Source organism: Poecilia latipinna, unplaced genomic scaffold (genome assembly GCF_001443285.1).
Source record: "Poecilia latipinna isolate Pla-1442-1.1 unplaced genomic scaffold, P_latipinna-1.0 Scaffold2583, whole genome shotgun sequence".
In the NCBI taxonomy this organism is placed as follows: Eukaryota; Metazoa; Chordata; class Actinopteri; order Cyprinodontiformes; family Poeciliidae; genus Poecilia; species Poecilia latipinna.
In genome coordinates, this window is record NW_015115199.1 from 28,035 (window position 1) to 56,022 (window position 27,988).

Sequence of the window (27,988 nt, forward strand, 5' to 3'; positions counted from 1 at the left end):
TGTAAACACATAAGATTTTCACCTTCCTTGTTAATTTCTGGTCAAGAATTAGGACAAAAGGATTTTTTTTTTTTTTTTTTTTTTTTTTTTTTTTTAAGAGAGAGAGAGAGAGAGAGAGAAAAGGAAACGGGTCAGAGAAGTCCAACCTCTGCTCTTACAGTAACACAGCTGGCTGGAAAAACTTCATCAGCGGCAGCAGTCATAGGTAACTGGCAGCGGACATGCGCATAACGTGGATGGATAAGAGGCAGTTTATGTGGCAGAGTAGCAAAAAAGTGCTATATAATTATCCTGACTCACTAAAAAGTGATTCAACAGGCACAAAAAAGTTGCTAATTACAATTTTATTATAACAAGCTAACAAAAGTAGGTAGAGAAAAACCGTTGAGTGACTCGTTATCAGGCGCTGCCTACCTTGGAGTAAAGTTCAAAAGCTGCCATGTCTTTAAGCTTGTTTAGAGAGACTCCGGAGACATTTTCCGCCCGCTCGGAAGGGGATAAAACATCTTTGCTAACTCCTACGGACAGAAACGCCGACGTCCCCAAGTCTATCCTCCTCCAGCTCTCACTCCACTCTGCCGACTAGAGGATTCACCTCCTGCGACAGCTGTCACTCAGCTGCGCATGCCCCAACACAGGTTCACAACGTGTGTCAACTGCGCCCTCTAGCGGTAAAAATACTAAAGCTGTTCTTTAGTATGGAATGCCAGAACTCCCAAAATCACTGGAATAATTTGAACCCAACTTGTCATGTTTGTAATTATTTTTATCTCACTCGTGCCAACTACAAAAAGTTAGCATGATCACTAGAATAAGATTTTACACCTGAAAATAGCCTAGAAGCCAGGACTGGTTGATATTTACTTTGTTACATTTGTTTGAGTAAATTTTAGGGAAAATACACTTTTAGCATTAGTTTTACAACACCTTATTTTTTTTAGTTGAGTAATAGTATTAAGAAGTATCACCTTTTACTTGAGTTTTTTTTTTTTAACGTTATATTCAACCTGATGAGGTCTTTCTGCCATTACTTATTTCCATCTCTGTCAACAAGATAAATATTGAGTGGAGGTACTCTGAATTAAAAGGGTTTTTTCTGCCTCATTTGTTACTTTGTAATCATGTTATTTTTGTATTTTTTACCTTAGTTTTTAAAATACTGTGCCATGATTTATACATTGAATTATATCTTTCTGATGACATAACTTACTCAGTGTTTATGTAGCCATCTGACAAAATACTTCCTCACTCCTGAGAATTTTTTTGGATGGCTTTGTCTTACTTTCACCTGAGAACAAATATATTACAGCAGTGCTATTCTTAGTTGAGTACAAGTTTTGGGTTCATGATACGTTTGGTGTTTACCTTGAATCAAAGATACAAGCATCCAAATCCCTCTTGTTTTTCCTGATGTAGGCAAAGATGATGTCAGCTTCAACACCGAGACATAGAGAACATAGAGAAGGATGGCAAACAGCACACTTCCTAGAGTCAACAAGATGAACTATGAAATAATAGTTATCTACTTTCCACGTTATCTACTTTCCACGTACAACCAGTTGAATAAGTGAAACGTGGGTAAAGACATTCATACATTTATAGCCATCAGGAACTGATTTACAGCTTCCTGTGAATAGAGTAGTTTTGTAGTTGTAGTTCTGTAGTTTTGAGATGTGATGACTTCAAAGCGTTAAATTACGAGGTACCATTTCTTTTAAGTCGTATTTGATAAACCATTTTTATAACAACTGAAACGTAGTTACATCATTGTGCTATAAAATGGCACTATGTGCCTGGAAAACACATAATACTGCCCCTTTAAGTTTTTTTTAGGACCAATATTAATATGTTCTTTAAGGAGGAAGCAGGTATGCAAAATTCAAGCAGCTTTCAGAAAAGAAAGCCATATTGTGTTTTTTAAATCCAAAAGTATGGCATGCATTTGTGTTCATTCCCCATTTGAGACTTTCGAGACCCACCTTTCTTTAGAGTTGTGTTTTTACCAATATTTCACATCTAAATGGTGCAAATTTTTCAAAAATAGCTCAAGTTCAGTCGTACTGGTTGGCCACACAGCATGATGCAGCAACCAAAGGCATGCTTGCTAGTTGGCAATGGTGGTTTTGAGCTAACTATCAACTTGCATGACTGGCAAATAGTTACATTTTGCTCTCAGTTGACTAGTACTCCTTCCATATGTTTGCCACGTCTCCAAACAGAAATTAATGTATCTTAACCTAAACATACTCAATCTTCTATAAATGCCAAAGTTGGTGAAAGTACAACCAACAAAAGCTATGAACTGGTGCTTTTCAATGCATTTGTAAGATATGCATGTTTTTTTCCCTTCAGTTTTCTTGCAATATCTGCATTAAATTTCTACAAAGAATGACACAAACTATCAAATATGACTGTAGATATTTGTTGGAAGTCTTTTACTCATTTTGCATAGTCTTCCATCATAGAAAAAAATATTTTTGCTACATTTTTAATTTTAAAATAAAGATAAATGTTGGTTCTTATAATTTTTTTTTTTTTTTTTTACAAATTTCTGGTGTCTAAAATTGTCTTAAGTGTGATATTTGTAGCTCTAGTTTTATATGGCTGGCCTGAGAGAGAAACTGACTCAAATACAGTTGTGCATGTATAATTCTGTATTATATGAAGTAGAACTGCTTTCATACATGAAAATGAGAATTTTTTTTTTTTATAATTTCTTTAAAATGATATTGTCCAAAAGAGTTTCAAAAATCCTCTTTGCTGCACAGTAAAGATTAAGCTAAAACAAGTCCAGAACTCAAGTGAATGTTAGATATTATGCAAAACTATTTTATTTACAAAACAAATGGCACAGCATATCAGCACAGTAAACATACATGCACACTCCAGACATGAACGGGGAATTTCTTCCCATGTGATCCAAAGTGAATCCAGTCAAAAGGCGCGCGTCAGCCAAGACTCACAACCAAGATTCTCACTGAGGGAGCAAATATTGCTCAAGAGGAACGAAGGTTCGTTACTTTAAGGCCATATTTCAGAGGTCAGGATGAGGTGGAGTCCAGCAGCATGTCATCGTAAATTAATGGCATCGACATTAGTTTAACGCAAATGAATACAAGCTAGTCAGCTGCACTTTAAATAGAGCCATAGGCCCAAAATGGTACATAAGATTTAAAGAGAAAATATAAAACCCTGATGTTGCCATTTAAACTGATTAACATTGGAAGCAGATATCTTTAAACTACACATGTATTTCTTCACATACATCTACGCAGACCGACTTTTTTCTTTTTTTAACCGTAGTGATATTTCTTTGTTATAAACAGCCAGATCTCACTAGATTAATTTGCAGTCATGTAAAGATAACCTCTGCAGGAACAGTTAAGCACTTTACATAGAAGCATATTATCCTTTAAATAAAAAATTCAAAGCTAAACCAGACTATTAGTTTTTTTTGTGTGTGCTCAAAAGTCAGTAAGTACTTAGTTAAGATCGTCAACGTGTTTAGTTATCCTTTTGGACTTTTGACAGCTGTCAACTGTTCATTTGGCTAATTTATGCAAATAGTTCTAAGACAATACATACATAGGCAAAACAAAAGAAAAAAAGAGAGAAAAAGGACTAAAAACAGCAGGTAGATATAACGTGGGTGATGGAATGGTAGCAAATGAGTAAAATGTATCAAACAGCCAGTTTGCTGGCCACGATGGAGGTCTTTCTCTGAGGAAGGTCCTGAGGGGTTGGAATGTGATCCCCGGTGATCTCGGCCTTCTCCGTCGGAGCCGACGGCAGCTGCTTGTTCTTCATCTTGGCCTTGGCCATGTTGTAGTCCCCAGAGTCAAAATACTTTGGCTGAACAAAAAAGAAAAAGTAAAAAGGCTGAAACCCATTTCTTAGGATTATGACAAACCCCTTCGATCTCCCACTCTCCGTTTCTTGGCACTTATTGCAGGTTTTGGTACGAGTTACCCATTGAGAAAATGGGATGTATACAAGTGTGGGAAAAAAATTAAGAAACCACTTAAAATGGTCAGTTTCTCTGATTTTACTTTTTATAGGTATATGTTTGAGAACTACTGAAAATATGTATCTGGAATTCCAAGCACAAATGTAGTATTTATTTGCAGAAAATGAGAAAAGTTCAGGAATCAATATTTAGTGGAATAACCAAGAGGTTTTCAGTGCGGTTCAGAGCATTTTTTCCAGAGCTGTGCATATATGCTGCGTTCCAGTTACCTGGGAAATGGGAAATCTGAGCTGGGTTGAACGTCAAACCCTAAGTAACAATGTTCTAGTTAAGAAATCAGAATTCAACATGACAACGCTCATAAACATAATTTGTAATAGCTCTTAAAACATCATGTTATACTTTACTTTCCAAAAGCAAACATCATTTTTAATTTGTTCAGTTTAAAACTGCCTATGCAAGACATAACATTGATTTTAGACACACTCTTACATGTGTATCCTGCAAAATAAACACGTTTCCTCCACTGTTGATGCGAGGAGCGGCCATATTGAAACACAAAGCCTGCCTCAGCCACAGTTACTCCCCGTTCTCCAGTGGGAAATCTAACTTTGGCGAGCATTCCAGTTGATTTTTTTTTCACTATTAAGTAGAAAATGTCCAGTTCTGTGCACAACTGGTACGCAGCAGTATTCAAAAAGCAAAGTTATCTGTTCTCCTCGATACTTGCCACAGAAACATACATGCACACATTCTTTAGAAACATTTCAACACGCAAAACCTTAAGCTGTATATAGCTGTTCTAAAATAGCTGATTGTAAGTGTACAAATAAACGTTAAATATTAATGATTTTCCTTCCAAAAAGTACATTAGGATTTCAAATTTTAATACACTTACGACATACATAATGACAGCAAATTACTACTCTTTGCATAATACAGCCACACAAAGTTGCGTTTTTTGATTGTAGAAAACAAGAATAAATTGAGTAGAATCAACTTACTTGAAGGTTCCTTTTAAACCGATAGGTGAATTATGTGCCAAAGTGTATGTATAAAACTGTTGACTATAAAAGTCATGTTCCTTAGCTCTGCTGCTACCACATTTGGATGTTATTTATATTAGAAATGTAGAGTTGAAGGCCAAGAATGAGGGGGGGAAACGGGATTCATACGAACAGATTTATATTTCATATTTAAAAAAACAACAACTAATGTTTGCGTAAGTAACGTACCCCTTTCTGGAGTCTTTTCCTGAGGAAGTCTGACCCCCCGGGCTTGGCTCCCAGGTTAGGATACCTGGCCTTCAGCTTGGCCTCTTCTGCTTTTTCTGGGCTGATGACTTTGTCCTCCATTTCCTGTTAGAGTCAGGGCAGTGTGTGTTGATACAAAACAGTCCCAATAAATTACAACTGGCTGCAAAACCTTTTTTTTTTAAGCAGCAATAATACATTTTATCAAGCACAATCTGGACTGCAACAGTAAAGCAGCACCATGAGGTAAACATACAACGGTTGTTTCCCAAAAGCTACATAGCATACCTTTAAGGTAAACGCAGATTTTATTTTAAAGATGGATGTTTGGTAAAAGTTTCCAAAACAACCTAATAATGTTTGACAAATAATTCTTAGAGCTGAAGCAACGATTGAGAAATTAGCTAGCTGCTAACTAGCTTGACGTTTACCGCCTGCAACGTTTTCTTATTTAAACTGTTCATTAGCTGCGCTAATCGCACTTAAACAGATTCATTGTTAAGGTTTACCTGCTGTTCCTCCAAAGTCCTCATTCCTTCACCTTGTTCGGACATTTCCGGAAAGTAAAAGCCTCGATCTGTTCTCCAAACTGTGGCTCTTTTCCTTCCGAGCAGTCCAATGTTCTAGCAGATGAAAAGAAGCGGAGGCAGCGCCAAGAGGACGACAGCAACAGGCCGAGCAAATCGATGCCAGAGAGCCAGGGTCCGCTCCTTTTATCTCCGGCGACGCAAAGACTGCCAGAAAACTGTCTGCTCGACGGAGGAGTCGTCACGGTGAGACGGTGTTTGTTAGAGAAATCAACGATAATAAACAATACACGCGCTAAAAATGTCAGTCATAGTTTATGTACTGCATAGTGTGCAGCAAAGTCACAAACTTCTGTTCAAGAGTACAAACTTCAGTCTTCAAACTCCGCCCACTTAGCGACCGGATAACGTGAGCGGTATGTATAAATAGGGCAGATCCAGCGGAAGCAGCATTCACCGCAATGTGGGTCAATTTATGGCTGCATTACGTTTTATCAAGCTATGTTACTTTTATTTTCTATTTAATATCTATTCTTTATTTTTTTAACTTCGATAATTATAACGATACAATTTCATAGTATGAATTACAAAATCACAAGTAAAATATTATTTTATTCAGACGTCTTGTTCATGTTTGGCCAAACAACTTAATAACTTCCCCACAATAAAGCCCTGTTATTCAATATTTTGTTTTTATTCTGTGGAACACGTTGTTCCCGTTTTTCTATGATCTGATTATGTTGAACTGTTTTCCTGCACAGAGAAATAAACAGCAGATAATCTTACTTTCCTCTAAAATGTTCTTCATAAAAACACAAAGGTCGAGTGATCTAGCAGCAAAATCCATTAACTTAAACTGAAATTATCTAGCTTCTAAAGCTTTCAAAATGATCACAGTAAAAAGGATTGGATATATTCACCAAACTGTTAATTTATAATTGATAACCTTTTAACATTGACATAAGATATTTTTAAACACAGAAGAAATTGACAGGCAGGTATGGATCCATTTTATTAAAAAAAAAACAACTCATGTCCATTGTAACTGTGTCTGCTGTTATTTCTGGAAATATGAACTTCAAATAAAATGAAGGAGCCAATTTTAAGCAAAGAAACAAAACAATGACTGGGTTTTAAGTTAATCATCTTCATCCCCCATCTCCACATCTTCTTGTAACCTCTGCACCATTTTGTCTTCCAGCTTTTTGGCTTTGCCTGTAAAAACAGTGAGAATGTAAGAACACAGATAAATTTCCCTTAATGCATGAATATGAAGCCCTCTTTCTCCTAACAATGCTGCACATTTTTCATCATTTATGTCACAATTAAAAAAATATTCAAAAATTAAAACATCACCTTAATGAAAATGACAGGAACTAAACCTTTACCTGCATGAGGAGCTTTGATGAGGTGAATATTTTTCTTGACTTCGCTGATGGCCTCTTCTTTCTCCAGCTGTTTGCCCTTCTTTAATCTGCAGCAACGAAGCAAAAAATATATTTAAGTGAACATTTATAAGCACAAAAAACAGCAGCGATAACGTGAAAAAGAAATCAACCTCTCACCTGTTCATGATAAATCTTGCCTGTCGTTTCACTTTTATTTCCTCCACCTTCTTCATTGCCTCAACTAAGAAAGTAATAAAATATTAAAATATAACTGTTCCACTCTCATAACAAAAAATTTTTTTGGTTTATTTTTGTTTTCTTAAAAAGCAAAAGCATTACCTGACTTGTCCCAAAGTTGCCGGTTATATTTCACTGGAATATTTCTGCGTTTCTCAAACTCCAAAGAATTGTCCTTAAAGATGAAAAACAAAATATTTTGGGGTAAGAAATAGGACTACAAGATATTTTTTTGTTGCATAAATAAATGATCAAAACTCAATTGAGCATTTTACCACAGTCAACTCTTTTCCAGCAGCCTTTCTGAAAGCTTTGGTCCATCTTGTCTTTCTTGGGTTACGCTTCTTCTTGAAGTTCTTGTGGCATTTTGATTTGCAGAATCTGAACATCTGATTTTTAAATAAGACAGAGAGACGACAATTAAACTGAAGGCCTGTATGTAATTGGGATGTTTCATCGTGTAAAGACAAATTAATCTCATCTACTGTGGTCCCAACGAAGAGATTTTAAAAACTTACATGTTTTTCGCATTTTTCAGCAAAAAAATTTGTTTTTCAGTCAAATTATAAAGGGTATATGTCACAAAGTGATATTATTACAAACTGAGATAGCAATGCAGATTACAATTAACCCACATTGTAATTTCCACTCAACTTCTTTCACATCTTCATTGTTATTATTTGTCAATTGTGGGCATGTACAGTGAAACTTTATCAAAAAAGCCAAATATATTATAAGAAAGTATAGTTTTATTGCATGGCAGCTGAAATATATACTGAAACAAATATTTACATACAACTCAAATGCTAAGGCAAACCAAATATTGTGATTATGGATATATTCATGTGATGACTGCAACTCACTATACTGCATTTTTAGTCTGAATAAAATGTGGAAAATGTATTAAAATTTTTATTATTTCATGTTTTACATAAAAATGTGTCATTTAAATGATCCACTGTGCTTTGCATTCCTTGCTTTACTGTTTTTTTTTTTAAGATTGGCGTTATTAAGGTACATATTTGCTACCGCTGCAAGTGTTGGTACAATTGAAGTCATTCGTTATAATTTTAATTTAACACAAAAATATGCCAAAAGGTGTTAGTATAAATATTACCAACATATCCATAATAATAATATTATAAAATACCACAAAGTGTTATTAATCTGTGTAACATTTTGACAAAGTACACACCAATTTTACAGTCAACATCGATAGATTGTACAAAAATAAAGCATCGAGTTGTTACTTTTACATTTCAGCTCCTAGTCCTTGTGTTTTTGCTCCCAACACTAGAGGGCGCACTTACACTGTCACGATAAAAATGAGGCCCAAAGTTCAGTCCGACAGTGTCGTATTCTGTTAAGTATTAATCACTTACAAACTAGACACCGCTTTTAGAATCAATTTCACATTCATCTGGTCGTTGTCTTAAGTACAGCTGATCAAATTTATATACAACGTTTTCCGTTTTCGCTGATTTGGTTTCCACGTGAGCGACTCAGGCACGTTATCATCCAGCTAACTGCCCCACCAACTCTAAACATTTACGTTTCCTAAATTAACTTTACTTTTCGGACAGATAAACTGAACCCTACCTTACAGTCGTTCCGTACAAACATGACTCCATGTCCGGGATACACTGGTCCCGAACAGAAATAACACTTTTCGATGCGCATTTCGGCACCGAGATTAGCTGCGTGTAGCAGCTAAACAAAACAAGACCGAACCGTCGCTTCCTTTTTCCTCTTGTTCCAGAATGACAGCAGCCACTGCCTCTGTTAAAACTCTGCTGCCCCCTGCTGGTTGGACCTTTGGAAGCGTCAACTTCTGACTTTTTGGAGTTTAAAAGTAATTTTTTGCTGCTTTGAAAAAGGTTGATTTAATTGCAGTAATCATAGTTAAAAGTTGAAATTAAATTGTTTTTCAAATAATTTTTTTAGGGGATATTGAGAATAAAAATATTTAACTGGAGATCTTATTTTCAAGATACAGTAATAGTTTTAATGGAGTTTGAGAATACAAAACACAGTATTGGAAATATATTTTAAATTCTGAAATCATCAAAATTGTTTACATTTTATTTGGCCCAAAAAAGCCTTTGAATAAATACAATTTCAAGTGTATTAATGTAATTTTTTAAAAATATATATTTATTGTGTTTATTGACTGGTTTCTTTGTCTTGATGATGATGTTCTTTGTTTTAATCAACTATATTAAATAAACAAAACATGCAGAAAAAAAATAAATAAAATGAAATAGTTCAGTTCCACTCTGCTGAATTATTATCGAAAAATTACACCTACTTTATAGACAAAGGGTAAAATTGGAGATCTTAAAATAGTGGTAAAAACTGAACTCTTTATTGCTATTGCTAGCATTAAATATTTCTTAAGATCTGCAACCTATGCAAATTTCCCCATCAATATGATCATACTTAATAGCTAAAAAACAATAAATTGTTGTGCAAATGTCATCTGGCATTTTAGTCATTTTCAAGACCACAATGTCAGTAAAATTTTCTACAAGATAAGAGGTTTATATTAAATGCTCCTCTCTCTGTAGGAGCAGCTAACAGTTTTTCAAATTATCTCAGAACTTCTTCATGAGATCATAAATCAAATCTAGTTATATTCCTCAAATTTACTTTCACGCTGAAAAGAAGAAAACACAAATTACATAATTTTCCAAGAACAATTTTATTATCTAATCTTTATCAGTCTGAGTATCAAAAAAGCTAGTTGCAACAGTTCAACACCATAAAATAATATATTTTGTTGCTCACTTTGGTTTAGGAGAAGCTTTCTGTTACTCAAAAAAAAAAAAAAACATCAGAAAAATTAAATAACAGTTAAATCTACATTCTATGTCTAAATTCAAAACCTGTTGGGCTTCATCATTAGCTTTCAGTTTTAGCAATTTTACAGCAGCCATCACACTGCCTTAACTAAAACCAAAAGAGGACATTTTTGGAAAAGTGTCACATTAAATGTTTTTGGTTCACAACAATGTGCTAAAGAAATACAATCTAAATCAGAATTTTCCCAAAGGAACCTAAGAATCATTCAGGTTAAAATTCAAGGTGGTTAAAAAGACACCAAAACACTTTCTGGCGTCATAAGAATAGAAAAATAACTGTGTGAAAACAAAATGCCTTTCTAGAATCCAAACTCAGCGGAAATCATATCACCTTTGAATACAACTCCTTTGTACAAATGTAAATGAAAACCAAAGAAATTCACTAAATTAACAGACTGTAAGATCCTTTGGTTAGGATAATTTGTATTAAAAAGATATAAAAATCTGATTATGTTGCTCTTCACACAGAGGGTTTCCTTTATGATAGTCAGAATCTTTTTACTGTCACACCTGGACAGGAAATATAAAGGACAGAAGCAAAGTCTTCATCCTTACAACAGAGGTAATGAATGCTGATGAACGATTCTCCCAGTTTAGAATAACTAAATCCACTCATCAGTGGCAGGACACACTGGATCTTTGGTCTTGTGTGTGTACTTTTCACCAGGTCATGCCGAGGATCAACTGTATAAAACAAGCTGCACCCATCTGAGGAAGCAGAACAACTCTTTGGATAATAGCATCGGCATCACCTCTGCACTTAGCAATTGGTCTAGAAGGCAAACGGAGCACAAGGCTTGTGCTAAAGCTTTCACCAGAATAAAGCACTATTAACAGTCACGCAGAGGAACCACCACCATCGAAGGGAACATCTCTGGTGAGAACAATATTTTGGCAAACACATCCCAAAAGGACATCAGCTATATTTTTGGTTGCCTTATAGTTTCTAATGAAGCTCTTTGGGTGCAGTTTTTTCCTTTTCTTCTTCTGTCTTTGGATCTAACCATCTATAGCATGTGAAGCCCTTTCTATATTAAGGCCATGTTAAAGCTTTGAGTTCAGTGCACCGAAAATGCCAAACAATACCGTTTGATAAAGCTACAAATAGTTTGACAAAAATGTAATGCACTTTACTTTTCATGTTTTCCACAAAGACAAATGACGTGAAACTAAATTACTTTCAACCGCGTAGGCAGAAACTGAAATAAAACAAAGTCGACATGGAAATTAAGCTTTTTTTCACTTTGTCCCCTGAGTGTGAGGTAATACTGCAGAACATGTGGTAAAAGGAGGTAGTAATGTATATTCTTAAGAGTAAACTGAGGTAGATTGTTAATCCAAAACGGCTCCATTCGATCCTCCATCGTAGCAGACGAGTAAATATTAGAGATGCACCAAGAAAGAAATCAAAAATCCATTCTTTTTCCAAAAAGTGAATCTTCACGATTGGTGCGTCTCTAATAAATCTAATAAAATGTATCACAGTAAATTCTGACATTCTTTTCAAACATTCATCATGGGTGAGCTTTGGTTAGGACAGACAACACCAAACACGCAAACAGGTAGAAAGTTGTGTTAAAAATAAAAAAAGGAGGAAAAGAAATGTTTTAACAACATTCATACAAAATCCTGAGGTACGTTCAAAGCGAATCCACATTTCTTCTGTTTCAGCAGCTGGTTCCTGATTTTCCCTTTCTATCATGAAATACTCAAGGGTCTCTCTTCTCAGGAAGCGAATGAGGTAGAAGTGGTGTAGCTTTGGCTGGTGGAGGGTGGAAACAGGCCTGGAGGAGTCAGGAACAGGCGGCTTGGGGACGAGCCTTAAACCAGGAAGCTTCAGGAGCCAAGCGACGGGACGACGTCCCCTCTGGCTCCAGTTTGACAGACTGCTTAAGATCCGACTCCAAACGTGTTGCTCTGGAACTTTGGTAGGCTGACGAGTTGCTCGGTTCTTCATTGCTTTCCTCGTTGGAGTAGTGTCCGGAGTCGCCGGTTTCCTGGCTGCCCTCGCTGCTTTGAGAGCTCTCCGGGTGGAGCGGTCCGTAGATCATCTCCCGAGACGAAGCGGGCAGAGGAGCCGAGCTGAGCCGGTCGTCGTACCTCAGGACAGTTTTGCCAGTTTCGTACAAACAGGCTCTTGTCTCAGCCTAACGAGAAACAGTCAAACGTAAGAAATAATCAAAAGTAAGGCTGGGCATTTATTGTGAAAAGTTTCTTATCACGATTAAACTTTTAGATTTATTGTTGTCCTGTTAAATTCCAAATAATGGTGTTATAAACCCCCCAAAACTGTCCGTATTGATTGTTAGTTTTACAATTAGGGATGCACCAATTGTAATTTTCTGGCTGATCGCTGATTACTATTGCTAACTTAAAACGTTCAGACGACCTGATGAGCCGGTCTGTGGGTCAAACCTCTTTCACAGCAGAGCAAAAGAGGACAGTCGTTGAGTTTTAGACCTTTGCTGAGGTAGATAAGATCACAAGATAAGATCGGCTTCACATGCAAGGGTCAAAATTAAGGAAATCGGTGCCAATAAATCAACTGGCTGACAGTTACCTAAAACAGAACTAGAAAAAAGTTTGTCACTTTTTATCATTATCACAACAGTACCTCAGACTCGATGTCCATATCACCCACCTCTAATGTTGGAATAACTTTTGCACTTACATCGTTTGCAGGTGGATTTATCATCTCCTTCTTGTAAATCAGCCACTTCTTGCTTTGAATCTTGCTGCCAGCTGAACTGCAGTTATTTACAACAATATCAGATCCACCCTGAAAAAAAAAGGAAACAAACTGTTGTTGTGCTTGACTAACAGGAGTGAAAAGTGTTTAGAAGTTCACTGTGTTCTGTTCTCTTTACCTTAGGATCTACGATTTGATTACTGATCACAGGTAGAAGGGCCTCAACATTCTCCAAGCGGCAATTACCAGGAAGTGGCATGCCAGGATGTGGACCTTCAGCGGCTCTCACAGCAATCACCTTGGCACTGGCTGATTTTCTAAACATCATGATAAAAACACACACATGAATTACGTCTTCCAACAGGAGGGTGGGTTTATTTTTAGCATTTTCAATAAATGAAATGAATTACCTTGGTCTGCCCTTGCTGATCAGGATTAAGGCACACATGGCGATGCAGGTTAAGGCGATGCTCACACCGACCATTATCCCCGTCACAGACCTCTGGTCGATGTGGTAGAGACCATCAGAAAACTCTGGAAGGTGACATACACGGTGTTTCAGGTGGAACATTAGATTGTGTTAAAGAAATAAATGTGCGCTGCCTCTGATCCTGACCTGTTGTGTCTGAAAAACCGTCAGAGTGCCTGGGATTCTTGCTGCGGTGAAGGTGTCCATGCTTCGGCGTCAGCTCCACGACACTGGAGAACGGACCGTCGCCGACTTTGTTGGAGGCACAAATCTTCACCAGGTAGACGTTCCCAGGCTCAAGCTTCTCTAATAAGGCCATCGTATGAGTTCCTGTAATCAAAACAGAGCGAGAAGTTCATAAATGAGCATCATAAGTGCTAATAAACTACATAAAAATGAAGCAAAACAACCTTTTAACCAAAAGGGTTTAATGTTTGTTGAACCATTTTTGGGTTTATTAGGCCCTGTGTTCTGGAACGACCCAGTTTACTGCTGCAATCCACCTGATTTCTGTTTAAAATGCCCCAGTAACTCAAAGAGCTCACGATGCCGTAAACTCTAACAAGCTTCCCAGCAGGGCCGAAACAGTTAATCAGAATAATTGATTATTGGAATAATCGTCAACCAATTTAGCAATGGGATAACCATTAACTGGAGTATAGAGTCTCAGAAAAAGGCCAATTGATGAAATAGCAACATACTCAAAGCAGCAATTAAGACAAACCTGCACAATAAATACATATATTTTTATATTAAGATTAAAAAACTATTCAAATAGCATAATTTCAGATTCATTGGGTTCATATTCTGTGAAAAAAATCTCATATGAAACACCATTTCTGTCTAATTATTATTCAGTTAATCTAAAAATAACCAACAGATCTGCCCTGCACTGCAGAATGGGCTGAGCTTTTCACATGTTGATGGTAAAAGTATTTTTTAGCTGAAGATGCATCCTTTGCCACAAAGGATCAAGCATACACTAAAAAATGTTGTGCTATTACATTTTGGGTAATAACATGTTTATTTTCTCATTTAAAGGAATTTAATTATTTATTATTTATGTGTTTCTCATATTGTTTAAAATAAGCTTAAGTGGTTGAATAAAAATCAGCAGAATGTGGCAGGTATCTGATTAATCAAAATGATCTATTCAGTGTATAACCAGCTATAAGGCCTGCTCACCCTCTCTCTGTATTCTCTGCCAGTGTCCAGCCATCCACGCTTGCTGTGAAGCGTATAAAATGGTGTAGTGTGTAACCACCAAGTTTGGCTCAGTGGGCTCCGTCCAGGACACCAGAGCAGTGTCGTCCTCAATCAGAGTGACTCGGACTCCGGCGGGAGGACGGCTAGGTGCTGCACAAAGAGCAAAGAAGATCCTTACAGCCCATCATTACTGAGAAATTTAATAACATCTCCTCACGACAGGATTGTAGCGAAACGATGCTGCATTTGTATGTTTAATTAATAACCTGCTGGCAGAGTCTGGTGGTAAACAACCGAGCTCCAGGAACTCGACATCTGATCCACATGGAGACGCACAACAAACTCATATCGAGTGTTTGGAATCAGATCCTGGACCATAACACTCTGCTTGGTACTGTGAAGACAAACAATCGGCAGGCGATCATCTCTAGCACATTATTAATTACATTTTTAAGGAAATATGACATGTATTTTCTTCTACGGCTGAAAGGATTCATCAGATTAATCGCAACAAAATGATTTAGTAATCAATTAATCGTTAATGAGAGTATGCAAACTAAAATAAAATGGGATTTGCTGAGAGAGCAACATATTCTGAGGAGTAATTAGACGAAAACTGTGCAAAAAATAAATACATTTTGCATTTAACATAAAAAAAAACCTTTTGTCTGTATATATGTTCTACCCAAAATTCCTTAAGTGTCGTTTTAGCTTCAAATTCTGTTAACAAGATCTGGTATTAAGCACCTTTTGCTGCCCATTTATTAATCGGTTAAAGTAAAAATAATAAACAGACTGACGTATACTTTGCTACAAATAATTAAGTATACACACAAAAATGCTGTTATTCCAGTTTAAGTAATAAAATATACATACATTTTTAAAAAAGGAAGTTAAATATTTGTTTACTTGCGTCTTTTTGTGTATTCCTAATATTCAATAAAAAGGCTTAAATGAAAAATTTGCAGAATGTGCCAATTTCTTTATGCGACAAATCGATTAATCGATAAGATTAATTGATAACTGAAATAATCGTTTGTTGGAGCCCTAATTTTTTCTGCCAGGACAGTCTTACGTTTGTATGTAGCGGATAGCGGAGACATTGTGTGTGCCCACAGGCGTGCAGCGGACTGTGTAGCTAACAGCCTTGCCAGAGGAGAAAGCAGGCCGACTCCACCGGAGGGACATCATGGATGAATTGCTGGTCAAGACGGTGACTTGATGTGGAGGGGGAGGAGCTGCTGACGTCTGGTCTCTGGCCGCTGAGTGATTCAAACAGAAACCGCATTTAATTAAACAAAAAAGACTCAGAGAGAGTCGTTATCTAAACGGTTTTACTTACAAACACATCCTGGAGTGCTAATTGTTCGGTCTGTCTGATAACCATCTCCAACTTTGCTGATAGACAGAATTTTGACGTGGTATTTTCTCCTTGGATCTGAAATATAAACCAAAGAAATAGCTCAGCCTACCAGATAAAAGCCCTGCGTTGCCAAGACAACAACAATGAAGGCTTTGTGCAAAACAAGGGTGAAAGCCCATCGAATTACTAACAAGCAGCAGAGCAACATAAAGAAGACGGACACAAGAAAATTAAGCTGAAATAGCGAGAGACCACACGATTTAGCAGGTCATTAAGTGGCCGTGTATGGACGATATGTGGCCTCCTTTGTTAGCCCAACCTCTCATTTATCATGTGCTGCTCTTTGAGATGAGCATGAGAAAGATCAGAGAGCCAAAAGCTCCACCAATGACAGTCACATGCCTAGAAACGTGTAAAAAAAAAATCGTAAAATGTCACAGGAAGAGCAATAGATGAAGACATGGGATCCACAACAGTAAAGGAAGTATACATAACAGGCTTGAAAAACGTGTTTCAACTTGAAAAACTACCAGACCTTAAATCAGGACGCTTTAAAGAGCGCTGGGTTTGTTTTATGCCTCTAATGTGAAAGGTCAGCCTGAAGGTATTGACCAATGACAGCAGAGTGTCCAGGCCTGTCTGAGGGCTGGGCGGTGGGCAGCGTTCAGCTGCCGGGATCCTGGGCCCAGGGGACTTCAGGGGGTTTTATTGGGGTCACCGAGCCAGGCCAACACGGAGCAGAAGGAATCTGGGCGTAAGGTTGTGGGATAGGAGGTGGGCCCCTTTTGTTCCTTTCTTTCCCATTCTCTCCCCCCTCTGCCACTGGCCTTGTATTACAGCATTAAACTTGATGCAACAGCACAGAATAACCATACAAGGAGATTTATTAAAAATGAAACAAAAAGGCTACTAGATGGGTGATTACTGACAAAAAATTATCTAATACTTTCTACAATTTAATGAAAATGTACTGGTGTGGTCAGAACTGAGAAGTGCCTATGAAGGGATTCTGCAGGTTTCACCAACTCAAATTTAAGAACTTTTTCAGACCTTTCTCCATAGAAACATCATCCAGCCAACAGGAAATAAATCTGCACAAACTCATGATAGATGCAAAAAAAAGTCATCTAACTAGATAGTTAGCAAAGGTTTATTAACGTAAACCATCTTGAGTCAGAATACAAAGGAGATGTCTGAGTGTGAAAAGTCCACTGAAGAAAAACATACAGGAAAATTAGGAGACCACTGCAAAATCATCAGTTTCTCTGATTTTACTTTTTATAGCCATATGTTTGAGTAAAATTAAAAATTTTCTTTTATTCTACGAACTACTGACAACATGTTTCTGAAATTTAGTATTTATGAAGAAAATGAGAAATGATAAAATAACCTCACCTCAAATAATGCACAAAAAGAGAAAAAACAAGTTCATATTAATTTAAAAACAACAATAATGATGTTTTAACTCAGAAAGAGTTCAGAAATCAATATTTGGTGGAATAACCATGAGGTTTTCAGTGGGCTCTTCATTTTTCCAGAGCTGTATGGGATTAAGTAGTTCCTACCAAGACTAAATTTAAGACCTGCGATTAATAAGCCCAACTCACTTTTTAAACAAATTTAAGACATTTCAAAGCCTTGATTTTTGCTTTTAAGACTTCTTACGAATGCACAGACTCCCTGATATATTAAGATTTAAGGAAAACAAACTGCAGTTTGTGTCTTATTTTTTTCTCTTAGTCTAGTTCTGGTAGATGTTGCATATGGAGAAGCTGCTGGTTATTTACATGAACAGCACAGATGACCAGTGGGGGCAGGGAGCTAAAGCCAACTCTGCTGTCTCATGGCTAGAGGTCAGCGGCTCGGTCCAGCTCTGGTCCATCCCAGGGGTCTTTGTTCGCGTCCAGCTGAAGGGAGGTGGTGGCACCGGTCCTAAAAGAGCAGATCTGGCCCAGGACAGAACACAATGGCTGTGCATAATTAAGCAAACCTGGGGATGGGAATCGGTGGTGGGAGGGACATCTGGTTACTGACCTCTAACCCTGTGAGCCTGATTTCACACAACACTAAAGCAAAACTGGGGGAAGTCTACCGGTTAGACAAGAGAGGTGAGCCCATATTGATCAGGACAGAGGCCCAGAATGCAAATGCAGCATCCAACTGCCCACTGAATCAAAGTAGGTCATGCAAAAAAGATCCATCTAAGTGAGAACGCATCAGTCACTCTCCTTTTAATTGACATGGAGTCACAAAAAGAAGCTAAATCCATCCTGTGTCACTACTCACCAAGGCCACCGATGGTGTGGATGTAAGTCTGGGCCTGCAGCAGGATGCTCGGTTGCTCCGGCTGGCCTTCCTCGTGGTAACACAGCCGGAAACCCAGAACCGCCACTGGATCAGGGGAGGTGTGCCAACGGGCTCTAACGGAGGTGCAGTTAAGTGCCTCAAGCTGCAAAACGGGGGCTGCAGGCACTAAGAGGGGGCAGACAGAGGAAACATGAGATCAGCTGTAGATTTTAACAAAGCTCAAAGAAAAAAAGCTAAAAGAATCAAAGACAACAAGGCAGAGCTGGGCGATGTGGCTTATAACTGAAATCAGATTTTTTTCATCTCCTGCTCTCTGTTGTAAGAAAGAATTACAACTGGCAGAAAATATATTCAAAAAGTGAATTTTATTTCAATCATCCCTTCTGTGAGTTGGATGACAGAACATTAGGAGAATTTCTTTTTTTCAATTACCAGAATATAGTCATAGGATAAAGACACAATTTTAGCAGAACATCTTGAAATGACAAGAAAATGTTGCATTATAAGAAAAAAACTTCTAGAGTTATCAAAATAGACTCAGTTGTTTCAAAGTCCTGCTACTGATAACAATTTGATGCTGATGTCATCAAAGGACGGATTTCCTTATTTGTAAAACTGATATCAGTTTAATATAATTTCATAAGATGCTCAACATTTCTCATTTTAGTTTTTTTTGTTATTTTGCATGTTGTATTTATCATAAAATTACTACTTCATTCTCCTGATATCACAACTTTATTCTAATTATTGTTGTATTATTACAACTTTATTGTCATTTGGACTTGAAAGTCCAATTCAAAGTCACTCAAAGTCCAAATAAACAAAAGCTGTAAAACACGCTTGGCAAACAAGGTGGGGCTCTGGGTGCAGTGAGCTATTCATCAATCAACTAAGAAGGGAATTGATAAAAAAAAAACAAAAATGTGAATAATATACAAGATTGTGAGTGAGCAAAATGATTGAAATCATTTCTGTGGTACTGAACTCTACCAAAATACAAAAACTAGCTAATATCAATATATATATATATATATATATATTACAAGAACTGTTTTTGATAAAACAAAAACCTCCCCCATCCCAGCAGGTCATTAAAATGGGTAATTCTTTCCCTCTCATAGAGGCCTAAGGCAGCTCTCTTTATGATCCGTGACAGAGGCCACTCTAACATCCCTGACAGCGCGGGGGCCAAAGGTTTCTGGGGAACCAACACAAAGAGTATGGGACAATGCTACAAGAGCAAACTAATCATATGCCAAACACCAGGCAGGACGTCTCGTGAAGCTCCTGGTTTTCCAAGACCAGAGAGGCAGAAACATCACAAAGGAAAAATAAAGAAAGCTTCGTATTCAAATTTGAATACTTTTTTGATTAGGAATATAAGCAAAGCTGCTATATAAAGCCATAAAAAGGTGAACCAATTTAACATTTTAGTCTGTCTTTTGGCAGGATTACCTTTGCTGCTCGAGATCTTCGGTGTACGATGTGAGGTCCACGCTGAGGGCTCACACCAACCCACACGTGTGGCTGCAGCAATCCGGAGCAGGTAAATAGTGTCAGGCTGCAGGCCCTCCAGCAGGTATTCGGTGCCGTTCTGTGGTAGCTCCACATTTACGACGGTGTCGTCCACAGCCGTGCGATAGGAGAGTCTGTAGGCCAACACTCGCCCGCGGCTGATCTTGGCAGGCAGAGGCTGCCAGCTTACCTGGATGTCGGTTGAACTGTGGCTGGTCAGCGTGAGCTCCGGGGTACGCAGAGGTACTGCAGACACGACGGACATCAGTTTGTAAAGCTTCAGACTCAATCATCACAGGCGCGTCGCTCAACAGCTGCAGCGATTTGTTGCTAAAAATCTCAGAACGCGCTCACCGTCTTCCAGAGTGTGCTGACTGACTTGGTCGGACATGCGACTTGCTCCCATCGGCATGTAAGCCACGATGTAAAAGCTGTAGTTTCGAGCGGGTTCGAGGTCATCGATGATGTAGCTGGTCGTGTCGTTGCCAATGACAACCTGATACTCTTCGTTGTTCAGACCTGAAATACGATAAGTTGTACATTATGTGAGCAAACAGGTTGAAGTTATTATGGCTTGCAGCTTTTAAAAAAGACGACATTTCCAAGGCAGATCCTCAGAAATACTTCATAAACTGCAAAAACCTTCTAAACAATTTGCATGCTTGTCTTTATAGAGTTGCTGTGTAATAAATATAGAGCGGTATGTGAAATATCTAGGGCTGCAACTAATGATTATTGTAGTAATTGATTATTCCATCAATTATTCAGACAATTAATCAATTACCTGGATAAAAGTGGCTCATTCTGTATAAACCCTTTTTTTAAACAATATTCAAAATACATTAAAAGACTCAAATAAATAATTCAGTTCCCTTTTTAAATAAGTAAATAAACATTTTATTGCCTAAAATGCAACAACGTAGCATTCCTTTTCCTATCATTTGTAGATTAATTGATAAATATTTGCATTAACTGATTAATAATTGGATAGCAAAAGGTGATTAATAGGATATTTTGTGTTTTTTATAGAATGTGAACCAGGTGTAGCTAAAACTATTCCACTTGAGGCGTTCCATGTAAAACATATTTACAGACAAGGTTTCTTTCATCTCAAGTGCAAAATGTTTATATTTTTGTGCAGTTTTGGCTTAATTGCTCCACTAAATATGTTGTTCTTTCAGCAAATGGCCTGTTTTGAGTCTGCATTCTCTGGTTAACAATTAATTGATTACTAAATTCAATAACCAATTAATCACGATTAATGCAATCGATCGTTTCAGCCCTAGAAATATCTACCTACATTTGCAGTTAGCAAAAACGTATGAGATGTTTAGAGGCAACGCCGTCCATTTATGGGAGCTCAGAATGAGCTGCGGGAGCAGACAATACGTCGACTAAGCCTGTTATTTAAGTGAAGTTGCCATTCTGAGTCCTCCTTGACCTTTGCCCTGTGCAGCCCGAACAGATGGTCCTCCACCGACACAACTAGTAACACACAGCGGTGGTCAATTTCACCACAGCTGAATGTGATCTCACACTTTCGCCCCCCACAGTCCAGGACTACGGTCTTTATCTCCGTCTCACCTTCGGCCTTCATGTAGTGGATGGAGTAGGCGATCACTTTGTCTGCATTGTACAGCGGTCTGTCCCAGGCCAGTAAGATGGCAGAGCTGGAAATGGTTTCAGCATGGATGTTCCTCGGTGCGCTGGGCCTGTCCTCAGACATGACGACAATGAGGCGAGCCAAGGACAGCACAGAACCCTGTTCGTTCTCTGCCATGCACTGATAGATGGCGTCATCTTCAGGGATAATCTGGGTGATCACCAGTTTACTGTGGATTAAAATAAAACACGAGAACAATCAAGAAAAAATAGTGTATTTATTTTTGTGTGGACCCCCCGACTGCAGTTCAGTCTGACGCTCCAGTGGGAACTTTTTATAATTTTTTAGCAGCAGAATTTTATTCATCACACATTTAATTCTTCTCTAATGGAAAGTGTTGGGCACGAAGAAAGCCATGTTTTCTTACAAATGTTATTTCATCGTAAGTAGCTATAAACATCCCTTACTTAAAAAAAAGAGACTTTTTTTGTTGTTGTTTTTTCGTTTCTGGGAATAGACCAAAAGATTCTGTCGATCAAATAAACCAAAAAGTTATGAAACTGTCCACCTTTTCTTATGACAAAAAAAGTTGTCATTGTCATTTTGTTTCATTAAAACATTGCACGTTTTCAAGTCAGATAAACAATATGGCCTAAGCATATTTTTAACTTTGGGATTGTGGCCCATGTTGCAAAAAGTTAGGACAACCCTGGATGAAAGCATCTGACCGTCTCAGTGCAACACACCTGTTGTACATCTTTATTCTCCCGTTTAGGTGAACCTCTTCCCCGTTCTTCAGCCAGCGGATGCGTGGCGGGGGAACGCCCTCTGCCTGGCACATGAAGCGGGCCGTGCCGGCTCGTGGACGAGTCTGACTCTCAGGTCTCTCAACGATGGTTGGCGGCACTGAAACAGATCAGAAAACTAATGAAAACTGTCTAATTCTTACCATCTATTCAATAAAACTCTGCTTGTGAGGCAGATTTTATGTGAATTCACTAGAAATAGGTTAACATGTTCCATTATATCATGGCTTATGCAGCACTGCAGTTGAGTAATAACAAGTTGGATTTACTTGAGTAGCTTTTTTGAAAAAAAAAAAAAAAAAAGGTACTTCTAGGAGTATTTTCATTACGCTGTACGTTTTACTTTTACTTGAGCAATTATGATGCATCATTATTCTTACTGTAGTTACATTTCTGAAGACTCTACCTACTGTGAGTAACTTCACTGAATGAGGAACAAGCATGTTTTAACCAAAAATTCATCAGACACATACATACCAAGAGATTTTATTAAAGTTTTACATCCAAAGAAATTGATTTGGAAAAAAAAAAAAAATTCCTGTTTTTGTTGTGTTGTAATTATGTAAATTATTTTCTTTAAAATACCAAAATTATCACCTAATTTTATATTTTGGTCATCTAATTTTTAAATATTAAATGGTTGATGTCTTCATCACTTACTGAGTATTTTAGGAGCCTTTTCACCAAATACTTTTTCACTCTTTAGTCATTTCTTGGACGGCTGCTTTGTGCTTTTATGTTGAAGTGGTGCTACACTTACTTGTGTATAGTTTTTGGTACTCTACCCACATCTGAGTTCTACAAACAGACATAAACTGTGGACTGAGGAGCCATGTGCCTCATCAACCAAAGAGATAATGATACCTAGAACTGTGAGGTTGGCTGCAGCAGTCGTGTGGTTGCGTGTTCCAGGCGTGGTGGCTCTGCAGAGGTAGACTCCACTGTGCTTCGCGCTGACGTCAGTGATAACCAAATTCCCATTTCCCAGTACTTTGGCATTGTAAACATCGATGGGTTTACTGTCGGCTCGGCTCCAGGAGATAATGGGTGAGGGGTTGCCTGTGGCCACACACTCCAGAACCACAGTGTGGTGAAGGGACACTGTTACGTTTTGAGGTCCAGCGATGATTCGGGGCCTCTGGTGTGGTTTACGGCCTCCATCTTTATTAAAAAGTAGAAATGTTGACATTCTGGAAGTCCTCAATCTGGAAGTTCTGTTAATGCAATTACTGTACCTTTGTGCACCGTCAGTGTGGCTTCTCTACTTTTTAAACGGCTGCCGATGTTAGTAGCAACACATCGATACTTTCCAGCATCTTCCAGTCGAACATTGTGAATCTGAAGAACTCCATTCAGCAAAACCGTAAGTCTGGAAAGACGAGAAAGTAATATGAGGGTCAAACAAGAGAAACTAGAGGAGCGTGTTGCAGTGAAAGGAAGATCAGTGTTATGCATGAACCTGTCTGTTTGTAGAGGCAGTGTGCTTTGGTTAAACTCCCAGGTGATGGTGGCAGGAGGACTGGAAGTGACGGCGCAGGAGAACCGTGCCACAGAACCTTCAGATGCCACCATGGACACGGGATGCGACTCAAACTCTGTGATGCCTGCGAAAACAACAAAGAGATGTTTCACCATCGAATAACAACAATAAAACAAATCTCACACTCGCTGTAATTTTCAAAATGTGCAATACTTTGTTTGTGCAAGCCATGGATGGCTTGAAGTTGATGGATGTTCTGATCTTATGAGAGAAATTGATCTCTTTAGGACACCACCTGCTTTTGTGGAGATGAGGAACAGTTTCCCCATTGTGACTAGCTGGCCAATCAATGGATCAATTGAAGAGTGACAGTGAATGATGCATCATTATAGATAAAAACGAATCAATCCACTTTGCTTAAAAAGCATTGCAAGAAGCTACATTAAGCAATATTGAATTTCTTACATGGATAGTTTTCCACCTTTCATCTTTTCAAACTTATTTACAGGCTGTGTAGATGGAAGGCAACGCTGCCTTTTCCTTTTGCAATCACATTTTGCATCTTTATAGAGAGAAAATGCTTTCTCTTTTTATTTTTATTTTCTTTACTGCCATGTTAATATTTTAGAATCTGAGACCTGTAGAGTCTGGATGGCATGAAGTTAATCAAGACAATCTGTAGTTTTTACTGAGATATATCTAGAATTTAAATGAAAAACAAAGAAAACTTAAAATCTAAAATGTATTTGTAAACTGAGTAAAAGTTAATTAGTTGTTTGCTGTAAATCTTACATGTCATGCAGCTCAAATGTTGCTCAAACATTAAAAAAAAAAGTTTTCACTAAAATATTAATCCTTAGTGGTGGTAAACATTACATCTTAATTGCAATCATATTTTGAAAAAAAACATACAGCCTTTTTTGATGATCTGTTGGAACTAAAATTGTCAAAATGGTTCAAACAGTGAAAGTAACAAACCCAGTCAATCTTACATCAGTTTTTGGAGTTTGCAGTTGTCAGTATTATTTTTTTTCCAATAAAACAATCAATAATTTGATAATTGCCCATTCCTATGCTTGTTTCTGCATCAAATGAGATTTTAAAAATTGTGTATTTAATTTTATTTTTTAAAACAAGTCATAATAATCCAACCTTAAAACTTTTGAAAACGGTTTCAGGTGAACTACAGCTAGGACAGTTTGAAAGTCATATTTTGTTAATGCACGTCCAAAAAAGTCCCTCAGCAGTCACTAGAGAAAAGCAACCCCCAATCTACATTTTAGTGGATCAACTCAATACAATATGATCAATGACCTTCATTCATTAAGGTGATAAGTTCCTCCCCTCCCCCTTCACTCAAAGAGAGAAAGTCAATATCATGTTATAGAAGATCAATACTCTTGTTTTCTCACTGAAAATCCACATTTACACGCCAAGCTTTCAGATAGCAAAACTACAGAGCACGGCTTTAATTTAGGATTTAATATTAGACAGAATAAATGTTAATCCTGCTCATGAGTGGAACTAAAACCTAAGATTTGAGCCTTGTATTGACTGACTGATTTGACAGTATTTCTTCCATATTTGTAAAAACAAAACAAAAAAATTCTTATTAACATACAAGAGCAGAAAACACGAGACATAAACAGCCTGGGATTCTTCCTAATCAAAACTTGAATGATTGGTAAACATTATAAAGTCCACCGTAAGTGGTAGAAAATTAAAAATGATATGTAGCTGACCAAGTGGGACTGGGGATGCAGGTGATGGGTGGGTCCTAACTGCTAATTTGGTCACTTCTGTTGAAGAGAACAAATCAATGTCTAGGTTGAGCAGCACAAAGGCTTCCCTGAAAAGGTCAAAGTTCACCTCAACCCCCAATCCAAATTGGTCCTGATGTGAGTGTTATTAATATCTTTTCATGTGGACATAACATTTTACAGCTTATGATAAGGTACTGGTAAATCGTACATGCAATGAATTCAGCTGCTGTTTTTGTGCATGTCCAATGATAGTATGGAAAACCACTCAGAGGACAACCCTACCTGGATGCAAAAACAGTTTAAAGAAGCCTAAACTTCTTATCTTACTGTGGAGAGTCAGGCCCCTTCGTTCCCATGACAAACTGGCCTTCCTTTAACAAAAGCACCGACCTTGACAGGGCAACAGAGGGCCTGATCCAGTGAAAAGGACTGAAGGGTGGGAGGGACAACAGAGGGGGGCTCCCCAGCCACAGCAGGCCTGTGACATCACAAAGGCTTTCCAGCGCTGACCCCCGACCCCTGGGACCTCTGGACAGAAGGGGAGCGCAGAGTAGTCCCATCCTCCACTCTCCCACTACAGCTGACCGACAACCTTTAACCCTTTCACTGAATGACAATGGCTCAAACTTGAATTTGGTATTATTTTTGGTCAATATACCAAAAACTGAAAAAGCTTTTTTATTGCTATGTAAAAATTGTGAGAAATAATAAAAACTACATACACACACACACACACACACACACACACACACACACACACACACACACCTTTTTTCTCTTCCCTGTAATATACCAACATGCATATCAATGTTCTTCAGCTTAATTAATTAAAACAGTTTTTAGAATGTAGAGCATTGGGACATTTTTCTAAAATGTGGCAAATCAGTTCACTGATTCTAGTCTCCATGACAGCAGCCATGGGATATCCTCTCCCTTACACACTTGAAAAGTGTGCACGGTAGACCAGGCTCATTGAATAGGCGCAGCTGTCTTGTCTACTGATATGTGGACAAACAAACCCCCCGAAATCTAGTCTTTTCTTGTGGACCAGTCAGGGGCACTCCAAACAAAAGCTGAAAGGTAAATGTCCATTCACAAATTCCTCAGTGTTGCAGGCCATTCTGCTGTTACAAAGAACCATCATCTGCAATAATTCCACACAGACTTAAACTCTAAGATTGAAATAGTTGTGTACTTTTTATACATTACAATCAAACACGGGGTAAGTAGTGCTCTTCTTCAGAAAAAAACATTGAGAGGACACAAGCTATGGGCTGTCTATTTATAGAGCATTTATGAGCTTTTGGATGGACTCCCCTTCTATATTTAACAATCTCTTAAATGCTCCTTTATATGACCTAACACGATGGAAGCCTTGGTTTTAAAGGTTTTGCTACAAAATGTAAAAAAAAAAAGGGGGGGTACATCTGCTTCCCATCTTCAAGTTTATAATCCATGCACTTCAACCCTGATGCTTAAACATCAACAAAGATGAGTGCAAACAACCACAAAATGTTTTTTTTTTTTTTTACTTTCAATACTCACTTGCGATAGTCAGAAGTGATCTTTGGCTTAGGATAGCTCCATATTTGTTTTGGGAGAGGCACTGGTAGAATCCTTCATCTGAATCCTCCTTGGTATGCTTTATCTTTGGTATGGACAAGGAGCCGTTAGGCAGAAACTTTAAGTGTTCACTTTCTGCCAACTTAACTCCATTTTTGAGCCACTTGATGGTGACTGGAGGCTGTCCATGAGCCTGGCAGTCCAACACAGCAGAATCCTTTGGTAGTACTGTAACATCACTGGGCTCAGTGATGAAGGACAGCTCACTAAAGCATAAAACACCTAAAGGCAAGAGAATGCGAACATTAGCAAAAAAAAAAGTAGAATAAAGGCATCACAAACAAAGACCAGAGATTTTGATTCAATTAGTTCATGTTAAGGCATAATTACCTTGTAATAGCTTTAGAAAAGAATACCGTATAGAATTAATATTTGCATATTGTTTGTTTCACACATTTATTTAAATACAAATTGACACTAATACTACTAGTCTTCACCATAATAATACATTATCATAAATAAGCTAAAATTGAACTTTCCCAGAAAAATAAAACTTTAATTGTTAAATTTAAATAAAATCAAAGCTTCCACATTTCTTTTAGTCGGAACAATTTCCCATCTTTAGAGAAACATGACATACGGTTACGTCAATAAAGGAAGCAAACAAAACCAATTAAACTTCAAACAAGTTCCGCACAGTTAGCTGTAAAACAGCGTTAATGATACAATAAAAAACACAACTTACCCGATAAAGGGAGAAACAAAACAAATATAAGCCACCGCTGGCCGGACTTCATCTTGAATTTCGCCATTTATCCAAATATTTGGGTCATTTTCTCCCCTTGGAGAGCCGTCGGTCCCCCGCGTGCGGTCCGCTGCTCCGCTCTATCCCTTCTGCCAACAGCGGAGCACCAACGGCTCTGATGGGGGAGAACAGGAGGGTGGCCCCGCCCTCTCGCACATGCGCAGAAGATTCAAAACAGAGGGATTC

The 27,988-nt window shown here is 37.9% G+C and overlaps 4 protein-coding genes across 4 annotated transcripts in view; all 4 read right to left on the reverse strand.

The window, feature by feature from the left end:
* The window catches only part of LOC106938405 (unconventional myosin-Va-like), a 24,568-nt gene extending 23,937 nt beyond the window's left edge, over positions 1-631 (reverse strand). Inside the window, exon 1 of the mRNA XM_015020445.1 lies at positions 415-631. Coding sequence (XP_014875931.1) covers positions 415-441 — 27 coding nt within the window. The 5' untranslated portion in view covers positions 442-631. The remainder of the gene's footprint in view (positions 1-414) is intronic.
* A 2,179-nt stretch (positions 632-2,810) lies between these two features.
* Positions 2,811-6,082, reverse strand: LOC106938404 (cAMP-regulated phosphoprotein 19-like). The gene is made up of 3 exons (XM_015020444.1): positions 5,730-6,082; positions 5,203-5,325; positions 2,811-3,852 (listed from the first exon to the last, which is right to left on the reverse strand). The coding sequence occupies exons 1-3, from the start codon at positions 5,772-5,774 to the stop codon at positions 3,682-3,684; spliced, it is 339 nt and encodes a 112-aa protein (XP_014875930.1). The 5' UTR covers positions 5,775-6,082; the 3' UTR covers positions 2,811-3,681.
* A 576-nt stretch (positions 6,083-6,658) lies between these two features.
* Positions 6,659-9,118, reverse strand: rsl24d1 (ribosomal L24 domain containing 1). The gene is made up of 6 exons (XM_015020443.1): positions 8,972-9,118; positions 7,648-7,761; positions 7,475-7,547; positions 7,313-7,376; positions 7,136-7,221; positions 6,659-6,962 (listed from the first exon to the last, which is right to left on the reverse strand). The coding sequence occupies exons 1-6, from the start codon at positions 9,050-9,052 to the stop codon at positions 6,886-6,888; spliced, it is 495 nt and encodes a 164-aa protein (XP_014875929.1). The 5' UTR covers positions 9,053-9,118; the 3' UTR covers positions 6,659-6,885.
* Positions 9,119-10,057: 939 nt separating this feature from the next.
* LOC106938406 (protogenin B-like) lies at positions 10,058-27,931 on the reverse strand. Its single transcript, XM_015020447.1, has 19 exons — positions 27,743-27,931; positions 26,980-27,279; positions 23,651-23,795; positions 23,427-23,560; positions 23,056-23,352; positions 22,132-22,291; positions 21,367-21,614; positions 20,137-20,301; positions 19,723-20,028; positions 18,247-18,432; positions 15,940-16,035; positions 15,673-15,859; positions 14,864-14,991; positions 14,577-14,747; positions 13,539-13,721; positions 13,333-13,456; positions 13,101-13,239; positions 12,905-13,012; positions 10,058-12,380 (listed from the first exon to the last, which is right to left on the reverse strand). Exons 1-19 carry the CDS (start codon positions 27,807-27,809, stop codon positions 12,027-12,029), a joined length of 3,498 nt encoding a protein of 1,165 aa, XP_014875933.1. The 5' UTR covers positions 27,810-27,931; the 3' UTR covers positions 10,058-12,026.
* Between the last annotated feature and the right edge of the window lie 57 nt (positions 27,932-27,988).

Coding starts and splice junctions, on each gene's coding strand:
- rsl24d1 (XM_015020443.1), bottom strand. CDS start 9,052: ATGCGCATCGAAAAGTGTTATTTCTGTTCGGGACCAGTGTATCCCGGA. Junction 7,762..8,971: donor TTGTACGGAACGACTGTAAG/GTAGGGTTCAGT, acceptor TTTAAAAATCAG/ATGTTCAGATTCTGCAAATC. Junction 7,377..7,474: donor GCAACTTTGGGACAAGTCAG/GTAATGCTTTTG, acceptor TTACTTTCTTAG/TTGAGGCAATGAAGAAGGTG.
- LOC106938406 (XM_015020447.1), bottom strand. CDS start 27,809: ATGGCGAAATTCAAGATGAAGTCCGGCCAGCGGTGGCTTATATTTGTT. Junction 23,796..26,979: donor ATCACTTCTGACTATCGCAA/GTGAGTATTGAA, acceptor TTGTTTTCGCAG/GCATCACAGAGTTTGAGTCG. Junction 15,860..15,939: donor TAGCACTCCAGGATGTGTTT/GTAAGTAAAACC, acceptor TGAATCACTCAG/CGGCCAGAGACCAGACGTCA.
- LOC106938404 (XM_015020444.1), bottom strand. CDS start 5,774: ATGTCCGAACAAGGTGAAGGAATGAGGACTTTGGAGGAACAGCAG. Junction 5,326..5,729: donor GGACTTTGGAGGAACAGCAG/GTAAACCTTAAC, acceptor TGACTCTAACAG/GAAATGGAGGACAAAGTCAT. Junction 3,853..5,202: donor GGAAAAGACTCCAGAAAGGG/GTACGTTACTTA, acceptor TTTTTTGTTCAG/CCAAAGTATTTTGACTCTGG.